The sequence below is a fragment of the Strix uralensis genome, chromosome 11 (genome assembly GCF_047716275.1).
Source record: "Strix uralensis isolate ZFMK-TIS-50842 chromosome 11, bStrUra1, whole genome shotgun sequence".
Lineage (NCBI taxonomy): Eukaryota > Metazoa > Chordata > Aves > Strigiformes > Strigidae > Strix > Strix uralensis.
In genome coordinates this window covers 9,293,473-9,305,583 of record NC_133982.1, presented here as the reverse complement: position 1 = coordinate 9,305,583, position 12,111 = coordinate 9,293,473, and the positions used below count along the sequence as shown (strand labels likewise).

The 12,111-nt window shown below is 35.6% G+C and overlaps 1 protein-coding gene across 1 annotated transcript in view; it reads right to left on the bottom strand.

Moving 5' to 3' along the window:
• The window catches only part of THSD4 (thrombospondin type 1 domain containing 4), a 306,588-nt gene that overhangs the window by 182,422 nt on the left and 112,055 nt on the right, over window positions 1-12,111 (bottom strand). The window contains exon 6 of the mRNA XM_074880649.1: window positions 11,877-12,013. Coding sequence (XP_074736750.1) covers window positions 11,877-12,013 — 137 coding nt within the window. The remainder of the gene's footprint in view (window positions 1-11,876; window positions 12,014-12,111) is intronic.

Sequence of the window (12,111 nt, the reverse complement as noted above, 5' to 3'; positions counted from 1 at the left end):
TGTTTTAATGGAAGTGCCTAAAAACATACTGGACCCTTTCCAGGCTCTAAAGTAGTATTATAATGTAGTTAAATAAAAACAAAGCCTAAATACTTAATTTCCTGCAGACCAGATTTCCAAGATTGCTGTTCCAGTTTCCTGATTAAATAATAGGTATTTTGGAATATTCTGTTACAGTTCTTATTAGTATTTTCAATTTGCTCCCCAAAATCATCAAAACAAAATTAAGCATTTACTTACTATTTGGCTCCTTAGTGAAAAACAGCTTAGGTCAGACAGCATTTTGCTGCACTGTCACCACTTTCTGAAAATTCTTCTATTTTGATTAAGACCTTTGGGTTAGTGGCTCCTGATAGTTTATTATAATTTCTTAGTAGTTTTGTAGTTAACCAAAAAAATTCTACAGTGCCTAAATTCTGAAGTTTTCAAAACGACTGAATTGCAATAAAATTTCCATCTTATCATTAATTTTATCACTAGTAACAGTAAGTAAAATACTATCAATATTAAGGTGTCAGCAGTTGGCATATTAGTACTACAAAAGAAGAGTAAACCTTTAGCAATAGATATACTTTCATATTGTATTTCTGAGAACTCTGACTTGAAGATGAGCTCTGAAATATCACTAGTCAACCACATAATTGCTAACACTGCACTAGCACAAAGAAGGTGCAGCCACAAACCAGCACAGGGTTATCAAACTGCAAACAAAGAAAAAAAGCTGATCCCTAGATCATGGACATCATAGGAGATGGATTCAAACTGACAGAGAAAGGGGGGGAAAAAAAAGAAAGAAAAAAGAAAATTAAATACTAATTCCATTTATTGTTTCAATGATTGTTTTAGCAATCACCTCATAAATCCTCACACATGCAAGCATTTATTTTTCCTTGCAAATGTTCATAAATAGCCTGCCTCCTACTTCATGACCCCATCTGCCATGTGAACACTTCAATCTGCTAATAAGCTCTCTAGCACACATACATTGCCTTTTTTAATTTGTAATAATTTATAGCAGTCTTACTGCACATTCCAACCCCACTGCAAGTTAAACTCTATTGACACTCAGCAAGCAAGCAGAAAGAAAATACCCAGTCAAATGAGAATTCTTACAAAATATGTCATACCATATGAAGCCTGCTCTAATTCCGTACAACTATATCTTTTTTTTTTCCTCCTCTGGCTTTTCCTATGTTTGTCATGTCAAAATCATTTGTGGCTGCTTACAGTGACAGTCTTCTAGAATAAACATTACCAGACAACAATAATTTCAAGAACTCAGTTTCTTCATTTTTATTTTTGTGCATGACATAACACATACCCTGCAGTGAGAAAGTTCCTCAATCCAGCATTTCCCTGGGACAATGGCACAAAACTATGCAACCCAATCCTAAACTGACTGATGCATCATAGCCTCTACTGACATAAATACAACACATTGAGAATAAGCCAAAATACCACTCAGTCTACTGGGAGACTACTGACAATGTCTAGTTTTAGGCATCTAATCAAGGTGCCAGGATCTCTTTATACATTCTGCAGAGAGGAATCTATAAGCCCTTTTTGGGAATCCAAACCTAATCACCACAATGAGATGCTGAAAGTCAAATGCCTGGAACATTTACGAGCTCTGATCTCTAGCACAAGAAACATAATCCAGTCAATTAACAGAGAAAAATTCTGTAACTAAACACAGTTGCATTTTTTATTGTATCATTTATAATTTAGGAATAATTGCAAAGTTTTAATCCATATTCTAAATAGGAGAACAAAAATGAATATTTATACAGTCCGTACCCTTCTTAATAACATTCTCTCCATTGCTTGCTTGTCCAGGTGTTAAACAGATCCCTTACATCTGAGTTTCAGAACATTATTTTTGCTGCAGCCCTTTTTGTTTCTTTGCAATAAAATCTAAATTACTTTGTTTCCTTTTGCTATTTAACCTCAGAACAGGGGTCTTGCACTAGCTACATGAGTCTCTTTTACAATCGCTTTCCCATCTCCCTAGAATGAATTTCAACTGGTTGAAATTTCTTTTTTTTTTTTTTTTCTTTGAACTGCTGTAATGTAACACAAAACAGATTTGGTTCTCTTGGTTACTTAAAATGTATTAACTATAAATTAGTAATTCCTGCATAAGAGACATCATATAAAACACTTCCACCTCAACCACGGTACAGAGTACATCGTTCTTCATCAGTTTGCCTCTTTTGTGAATGGGGTACCATGCTGCAAGCTATCTTACTACAGGCTGTCATAGCTCGTTTTGTTAGAATACATTCATGAAGGCTCTGGAAAGGGACTGAGAAAAAGGAATAGTTTTGAGATCACATTTATTTTGTATTTTTATTCATACTCCTTTTTTCTTGTCAACATTTGATTTCCACATCATGGCAGAAAACCAGTAACTCAGAAGCAGAACCAGTGATCAAAAGCTCAGGTTTATGAACAACCATGTGAGGGGACTGGTGTGTTACTGAATGTTTCTTTTGATAGTATATTACTACATTACAAGACTTTATCTTGTTTCTTTAAAAGCATGATAGGTACAGAACATGACTCTACTGGGAGGATTACTGAACTGCATGCACTGCTGTTTGTACTGTGAACTCAAAACAATCAAGTTCATCTCTCTCGCTTCCTGCCCAGCAAACACTGCCAGTCATAGGCCTCAAAGTCACTTAAAATTACTATCAACAGCTTCAAGCAAAAAGAGAAACTTTAAACAAGAAAGTCAAATCTAAAAGGACTGTCATTAAAAAAAAGATACTACACTAAAATGCTGAAAAAAAGGTCTAAAAGATAGGAACAGGAAAAAAAAAAAAATTACTGGCAGGGATTATAGAGGTTGATTTACTCTTCAGCTGCTAGAATCATCAGCTGTCCTGGAGTCAAAGACTGAAGAAGAGAGTATATGCTCAGTGCTATACCCTGAGAAAGTCAGTAGCATCCAAGAGTGATCATTTGATTATTCCAACCTAGGGAATGATGCCAGATTAATAAACAGGCCTGGCTTCATTTGCAGCCTGATATATAGCAATCTGTTTAATCAGGGAAAAAAAACCAAGGCCCAACAACATACAATATTTTTATTTTCTGTTCCAATAGTATTCCCAGCATTCTTGAAAACTAACTTTTTTTTAGTTTTATTTTAGAATATTTTTTAATTTCTTATTTTGAAACTAGTTGAGAGAATTGCAGAAATAAGAACAAATTAAAGCTACACACAACTCCTTTACTTTCCTACGTGTCAAGCTGCTTCAGATAGGCAGGTTATACACTATTGACTACATTTGACAGGAAAACAGAGACATCGAGTGGAGCATAAAGATAATCAGAATTTGGATTAGCCATTCTGTGGTGCACTTCAGCATCTATTTTTGCTCCAAACTGAAGTAAAGCAAACGTTTTCCAAGCAATACGCTATGTACAATATTTAAAAGCAGTTTAAAAACATTTTAGAATGAAGACATTCTTTAAAACCATTTTAGGTTTGTTTGGGTTTTGTTTGTGGGTTTTTTTCAAATGTTACAGTTTTAACTTCCATTTTATTTTTATATAACTGCATAACACTATAGCAGTAAGATAGAATGTAATTGGAAGTTCTAGTATTTTATTCTTTAAATCTTCAGTTACACAAGGAATCTGCTTCATCTTTACCATTGAAGAAAATGATCTAGATAATTTGATCTAAAAGAAGGAACATATTTCATGCAACTATAAGCATCAGTTAACCTTAATTACACATTCTATTGATATGCTATGGAACTTGAAATGATAAATAAAATTTTACAAAGCACTTAATTTTTTGAATTCTGATTAGGACATTTTTCAAGATTGAGATTTTACGTCAGGTATTTGACACAGGAATTTTTTATCACTTAAGAAAAAAGTCTGTTTAATCAGGCTTTTTCTAGCATAAATATTTTCTTTTACTTTTTCTCAACAGCTCTGCTGAAAACATTTTAACATACAGTGATAACATTTTTCTCCAGTACTTAGAGCTGTAAGCCAAATTTTAATGTTATTAAACTGTGTTGTGTCTTTTCACAAGTTTCTTGTCAGTCTGCAGTTCAACAAAACAGTGAAATCTCACTTTGGGGTTCCAAGTGCTGGGGCAAAAAAAAAAGGTTATGTACACAATTATGACATGCAGATCTTATATAAATTCAATCCTGTTAAATTAGATTTATTAAAAATTTTCATGCCTGCTTAATGTTATTTCAGTGGGTTTTATTCCATACCTACGCTGCACTAACTTAAACTGAATCGAGAAGAGTTTGTCCCCCCATAACTGTCTTAAAACTGGGGGAAAAAAATCCCAAAACACAGCACTAGCATAAATGCTGTATTACATGGGCTGGACAAATATGTTAAAAGCCATTGTAAGTAACATCTGACCCTGATAACATCCGTATTACCCGGTTATTTATGAGACTAAAGAGTGCAGAACTACAGATTCAGACAGCAACTTCATGGAAGAGTGAGAAGCTCCATTCTTTGGATTATGAGGTCTTTCTCAGGACAAGAGGCTGACAGACAAAGGGAGAACAAATACAGAGATTAGCTCTTACTCATTTTGTTTGAACTTACCTGTCATGAATGCCTTGCTATTCACAATTTCCTACCACCAGACTTTGCATCAGTTTTAGCTCGGTTCAAAGGTAGTAAAGTTATCCTTTCAGTATCTTTCACATGCAGTGACTGCACCTGCTGTGTATCAGCGACCAGGATCAACTTAAATTAGGTCATGGCCAAAAATCATATGCCAAAAAAAATTTTAGTGTTGCTTCATAAACGGAGGACGGCAGAAAGACTTTTTAGACAGCGAGGTCAAGAAACCTTACAGAGGCTCTCTTACTCTATGTAAAGCATTTAACAGAAAACTATGCAAAAAAAAAGGGAAGAAGTGGCAAAAGGAGTTATTTCTTAGCTCTGAGGAACCGGTTTCTTCCATTAACACCTTATGAATGCCAGGCGGGTGTTTCCCAATGCAATGCTTGGCATTAGCAAGTCATTATGAAGAGAAACAATGAAGAGTCCTATTTCCAACAGCCAAGAAAATATATAAAAAGGCAGAGAGAAGGAGAGCGCATTCTATTGTAACTGTAGTTTTTCACTTTTATGGTATATTTTACAGATCAACCATTTTTCCTTGAAAGAAAAAGCCTCCAACAGAGGCTCCACACACAGTATGAGCAAAACTACATAAAGATCTGGCAAAATTCTGATTTTTGCCTCTTTGTATGCATCCTACCTACTCTTTGAAAAGGTCTTGAGCTCAGAGCACAGTGTGCTCAGCTACTATTGATAGAAACCAAATAAAAAATAAGAAAAAAGCAAGCCTTGAATATTAACAAACTAGAGGTTTAATTTTCATTTGATTCTGAAATGCATTTCAGCATCTGAATGCCATTAGGCTCCATAACCTAGTTCTCTACTTCCACAGAGCATATCCTGTGTGCGATCATATCCTGGGCAAAGCCTTGGTGACAATTCTCTGCAGCATGCAACTTTTTAACACGCCAACTCCCATGCTAAAAATAAGTAATTCACTATTTCACAGCCTGCTTTTAGGATAAGGTCAGATAACTAGAAACAGTTCATTACATTGGTCGTCCACAAATACAAATAATGCTTGACACCAATCTTCACCCACATTTGTGCTAGTTAGGCTAATACCAAAGTACTGATGGTCAGAGTATGCTACTGAGGCACAGACCAATGTTTCATTTGGTACAGTTTTTTAGGCTGCTTTCAAGTCTTTGTATCTCACGACAGAGCTTTACAAAGTTCTGGTGCAGTGAAGAATACACCCTCCTCTCCTGAGCAACCAAGCAAGATGAACAAGCAACCACAAACATCTTCTGTACTTCAGATGAAGGACAGATATAGATACCCATATGCCCTTGCTTCTATTATTCCAGGTATTAGGTTCTTCCTTACATTATTGTTGATAAAAAATTAACACCGTGATGACTAAAGCACAAGGAGAAAAGCTTCACGGAAGCTAGCACTGTACAGAGTACTTGCTTAGAAGAACCTACAAACTAGAGAGAAGAGGATAGAGAAAGGACAGAAGTCCGGCTCCAACTTTAAGAAAGCGCACATGCACGTAAAAACCCCAAATCCACACTAGACCCTTTTTTTCAGTGTAAGCAATCAACATTACACAAGCAATTTGATACTCCTACAGAAAACAGATTCTTTACCTTTTACAAGAACAACCATAGGACTATTCCATAGTCCAACACATATGAGTTATGAGAATAACCCTAACTTACAGAAAGTACACAGTTCTCATCATTCTGATCTGTTACTCTGATCCTACAGTCATTAAAAGTTCCCCAACTTAAAACAACAATGCCACAGATAGTTCTGTTACCTGGACACTAGCGCACATCAGCAGAGTTCCACGTGGAAGCTCCTTGCCTAATCATGTTTTTCTGATGGAGACTTAGCATGCTTGGCTATGCCTCCTATAGCTGATTTAAGTTATCCCCCTACAAAGTTTGAAAGGATTTCAACATCTGATGCTTTTTTTTTAAAAAAAAAGGCAAGTAAAAGCTCTACTGACAGTCATTTTGCTACTGAAGTTACTCACTGTGTGCATTTTAAAACTGCTCAGATATTTTCACTTAACTTCAGAAGTTAACTGGAAGATGAAAAAAAACTACAATGCAAGAGAAAATGTAATATAAAAATTAGGAGAGAGAAAATAGTTGTTTCAGGTACCTTTAAAAGATATCTACAGCTCCCACCCAAATGAATTTTCATGGGAAATGCTAAATACTTTTGCAAAGTGCGCCACTGTGTGGTAACTAACATCTCTGCAAAAACAGTTTACCTCACAGCTCACAAATAACGTTTTTGCTGTCTCCAAAACTATGAGTCAGTGTTCACACCTGCCTAAGTACTGGGAAAGACTTCTTCTAGTAGAAGTGTCCTAGATGCGTGCAAAAAACCACATGTAACATACTTCCCTATAGGTGTATTTAGTAAACTATGCTCAAGGCCAAAATTATTAAGAGCATTCTTTCCTCATACTTTGCTTTATTTATTAAAACTTCTACAATATTCTACTTGCATTTTTTTTTACAATCTTAAAAGTTACTGAGTAGGATCATGCCATTGGCTCCAGAAGAAATAAAAGGGTACATTGATTTAAAACAAGCAGAAAAACCATCTCAAAACAAGAAAATACACACTTCTGCCTAAATAGCGAATTGAAGAAGCCCCATTCATAGGCGTTCCTTAACATAACAGCACTGTGAAAATTTAGAGTTAGGAGAGGGATACCAAACAAACAACACATACTCAGTAACACTGAAACATATTCAAAGCCTATATATCAGCAATAACCAGCTGTGGCAATAAATAAAAATTTTGAAAAAAACAAAAGTGGAACTCAATAGGACCGTCAGTGAAGAAGTTCATTCACATTCCAAAATTCATCAGAATGAATGCTGTTCAAAAGTGCAGAAAAATAATTTTACACAGAAATAATAAAACTGATTATCAACATCGCTATCATACTTCTTTCTTCTGCATGGGTAGAATATCAGCCAGTTCTTTCTATTTTGCCTAGTTTTATTTTAAAATTATTTAATTGCTTTTAAAAGGTTTCATTTCATTAGAATTCAGAGTCTAGTCTAGTACTTTGTAGTGCTTGCATTTTCATATATGCCAGTCATTGCAATGACACGGACAAATAAGAACATGGAAAAACCAACAAACAAATTAGGATATGTCATCACAAGAACATACTAAGTTTTGTTAAAGGACTAGGTGTGAAAAATGAGATTTATATATCACCTACTGTGCTGGATAAGTTAGGAAGTTTTTACTTCCAACTCGGGGGCAGCTGAACAAAAGAACAGCAAACAGTGACAAAAGACACTCTCTGAAAGTAAGGAAATGGTTACTGAGATGCTGTTCAGAGGCACTCAGAAATATACTGTTGTTCTGACCTTCCTGAATGATACTGTAATGGCCGCAACAACCAGGCTTTAAGAAGGACTTTTGTACATACTACTGTTTTCAAAATCTTCTCTTATGCCATCTTTTATCTTTGCTGATAAGATTAAACAATATTTGTTTTAAAAGGCTATTCTATCTAACATTGGTCAACAACTCAAAAAGGAGATCATTAATGTATTAAACATTCTGGTTTTGACGTTAAGACAAAGCTTCTCCTTAATGTATATTCAGTGTTAAAAGGTGTGACCGCATCTTGTATATCGAGAGCTTCTAACTAATGTTATTTGTGGTTGCCTTATGTAAGGTTTTAAATGGTTAAAAAGTGAGAAGTGAGAAATATCTTACTTCATACATGTTTCATTTTTATTTCAAGTGAAGGTAAACCTGTGTCTATTGCATTCTTCATTCGATTTCTAAGTAATTTTCATTATTTTTAGTAAAGCAACATTTTCAATCTTTTGTTTTTAAGAATAAGGTAAACTGAAAATACTAATCAGAAACAATGGTCCTGGGAACAAAACAGATCGTTTTGTAACACAAGGATATTACTGTTCTGGTAATGCAGCAAAATGTCCAACAGAGGGTGATAGAGACCATAAACTCATTAGACCCTTAAATTATCTGACTTAAAAAAAAAAAAAAATACCGTGCAGATAAGGAAGATCTACCTACTACAAAGATTTGAATAAGCTTCATTACTTGAGAAACATTTTCAGTTAACTGTAAATGCCACCAACTCTTCTGAAAAATATTCTCTTAAGCATCTGACAGTACAAAAATTATTTGATTATCTAATTATTACATCCTTCAGCTACATGCGTTCACTCTACGGTGTATAATATCACTGTTAAGTAAAATTATTTTATTTATTTTTAACAGTTTTGCTGCCTACACAAGTTGGATACAAAATATTGGGGTCCAAGGAGACAGGCAATATACGCAACTTAATACTCATTTGTGTATCAGATTTATTCATCCTTAAATCATAGGGAACATGAGATTTTATATATGGAAAAGATAAAAACGGAACAAGATAAGTAATTTTAATACAGAAAAATCTATCCTGAAACATCAAGTATTTTTAAGAAGAAGAATGAAGCATATCTCATCTGACATAACATCAACTTCCCTCAAATGCAAACATGCTATTGACTATTTAGAGGTAAAGTTTCACCAAAGATGTAGTACTGACTTTCTAATCTTGAACAATGGAAATCACTGAAAAAAGAATAACTGAGTCAATAATGACAGTGCTTTGCAGCACCATGAAGCTGTAATACTGTTTTCCTTTTGTCTGACATATGTATCTCTGAATATTCCCTCAAATACCAACTCAAAACTTTGAAACAAAGAAGAGTGTGGTTTACACACACACAAAATCTCAATGTAACTATTACATGGTGGAAAAGGTCAAGTCTCTTGCAGCTGACATCCACTTTACAATTTTACTGAGGTTGCAAGTAATGAATAAGGAGCGAATTGCTACAGATCAAAAGAACTAATCACAAGAAGCTGGAAAACATCTGAATTAAGTTCCTCTTCAGAGGAAAAATACAAACCTTTATGTATTTTAGCTAGATGTGTCTCCCAAAGCCTCCAATATTCAGCCTTCACAGAATCACAGAATTGTCTAGGTTGGAAAAGACCTTGAAGATCATCCAGTCCAACCATTGACCTAACACTGACAGTTCCCAACTACACCATATCCCTAAGCGCTAAGTCAACTTTACTCTTAAACACCTCCAGGGATGGGGACTCCACCACTGCCCTGGGCAGCCCATTCCAATGCCTTCTGCACAAGTACAGTTACTGCTACTGTGTATGAGGACTCTGCCAACTCGCTCAACTTCTCCCAGCTCACACTCTGGTTCTACTTTGCTGTAGTGAGAACCACTACAAAGTGCACAGAATAAGAAGTGCCTTTACCTGCTTTATCTTGGCTTTCTCATAGTACTTTATGGCTTATAAGGCACTACGCACCAGTACAGAACTGATTCTATTTAACTCTTTAAGAATGACAGACTGCATCACTCCACTAAGCCTTAAGTAAACATCACTGAGGAACACTTTAAATAGACCTTGAGATTTTGATTTTTAGGTCTATTTTCAACACCACAGGAAAAAGGAAAGAATGAAAAGAAACAAAAAAAATCACTACAGCCTAGGAATCGCTAGCCTTAAGAGAAGGCTATGGGAAGATCTTACTGCTGCCTACATCTAATGGGAGGGTAACAGCAGATGGAGTCAGATTCTCAGAGATATGCAATGCTAGGATGAGAGACCAAGGGCACAAGCTGCAATACGGGGAATTTCAATTGAATAAAAGGAAAAAGATTCCACTGTGATGTTGCTGAAACACTGAAACAGGTTCAAAACTCAACCTGGAAAAGGCCATAATAGCTATTTGATACAGCGGGCCCTACTCCGAGTACGGTGTTGAACAATATGACCCCAGGTACCTTACAACCTGAGTTACTGTACAGTTCTATGAATCCCAAGTTACATATTCACAGGAAGGATCCACGACCTGTTGTTTGTTTATATGCAACTCTGGGATATGACATTGGACACAGGCAATAGGTGATTTTCAGAATTCAGAACACTTTCCTACTAGGCTGCTGAACACTGCCCTTCCTTTCTATCCCAGACCTCCAATACAAATGTATCAGTATACGCTTTTGTAATTGCACAGTACTAGGAAAATACAACAGCTGGTATACTAAATCTATTTTTCAGTTTTCCGAGTCATAGATCAGAACTGTAATTAAAACATATTTCTGGCCCTTTCTGAATTGGTTTGAGATCAAGGAAAGCTTTAAAGAATAAAGAACCTTCATGCAGCTTTAAAGAATAAAGATCTTCACACAGATCTATCATCTACAAAGGAAATTCAAAGCCATGGCTTTGCTTGCACTAAGAAATACAGAACAGAAACATACATGGCATTGTCCAGATGTGCACAAGTAAGAAGAATCTCGACATGCAGAGGAAAAGGTTGTGTTCATAAGTGATTTCCTCTGGCAAACCAACTACTTAAACTGAACTTGACCTTTCATTATTTGAGTTCATGAGTCACATTTGACCCACTTCTGCTTCTTTTGCCAACATATATGGAAAACATCAGCCAAGTGTCAAATGCCCCTTGCTAGAAATTTCTTTTTCACTAACCTTACTTGAAAGACTACAACTTTTTTCTAAACACCGTAACATTTGTTTAGAATTGTTACCATCTTGCAGAAAGCAGTGTATTTATCCATTACAAAGGGAATCCACACAGCAAACTGCAAAAAGTCAACACACTAGCTCCTTCTGAACCCTTGAAAAATAACCATTCACTCAAGTATTTTCTAAAAGAATATTCACTGCTGAGTAAATGGACAGCCAGTAAAACCTGATTCTTAAAAATGAAAAACATGGGCCAATCAGAAAAGTTACACTAACCAGCTAAAAAGCAATCAAAAACAAACACATCACTGAATAAACCATTATGTTGCAGACAAAAAAAAAAAATATACCTCCACTCTAAAGTTTAATCAAAGATATTACGTTTCTCTCTAAGCTTCCAATCTTTATGTTCTGATTCTTTCATAGAAGCTCTTCTGTAGGAAGCTAAATATGTGGAAAAAGCTCACTGGAAGTCACCTTAATAGTGGTCAGAACACCTTTGGATTGGATCCAGCCTTTCATCATTCCATAATTTGTTCTCAGTAGACAGAAACATTAGTTAAGAAATAAAACCTGCAATAATAAAAGTTAACATTTTTAACGTCTAGTTAAAGAAAAAGATGGAGTTCAAGACACCATTTCACAGGTACAGTCGCATCAACCTCTTACAGAAATTATATATGGCATAGACAGTCTACAGGCAGACTTGCTGGAGATAGTAGCCTTACCTTGCACTGCCCTGCCACACAGATTGAAGTTCCGTTTTGGTCACAGGGTGTCCCATCTATCACCTTTTCAGCTTGTCTCACATAGAATCGGTAGCCTATCGCACGGCAATTCAGCTCACACTTCTGACTTCCCTTCACTGTGGAAAGAGACAAAAGTCCCCATTATAAAGACCACAGCAGTAGTTTTAAAAAGGTAAAGCCCATTAAACTAACACTAAGGTCTGAAAGGAAGAAA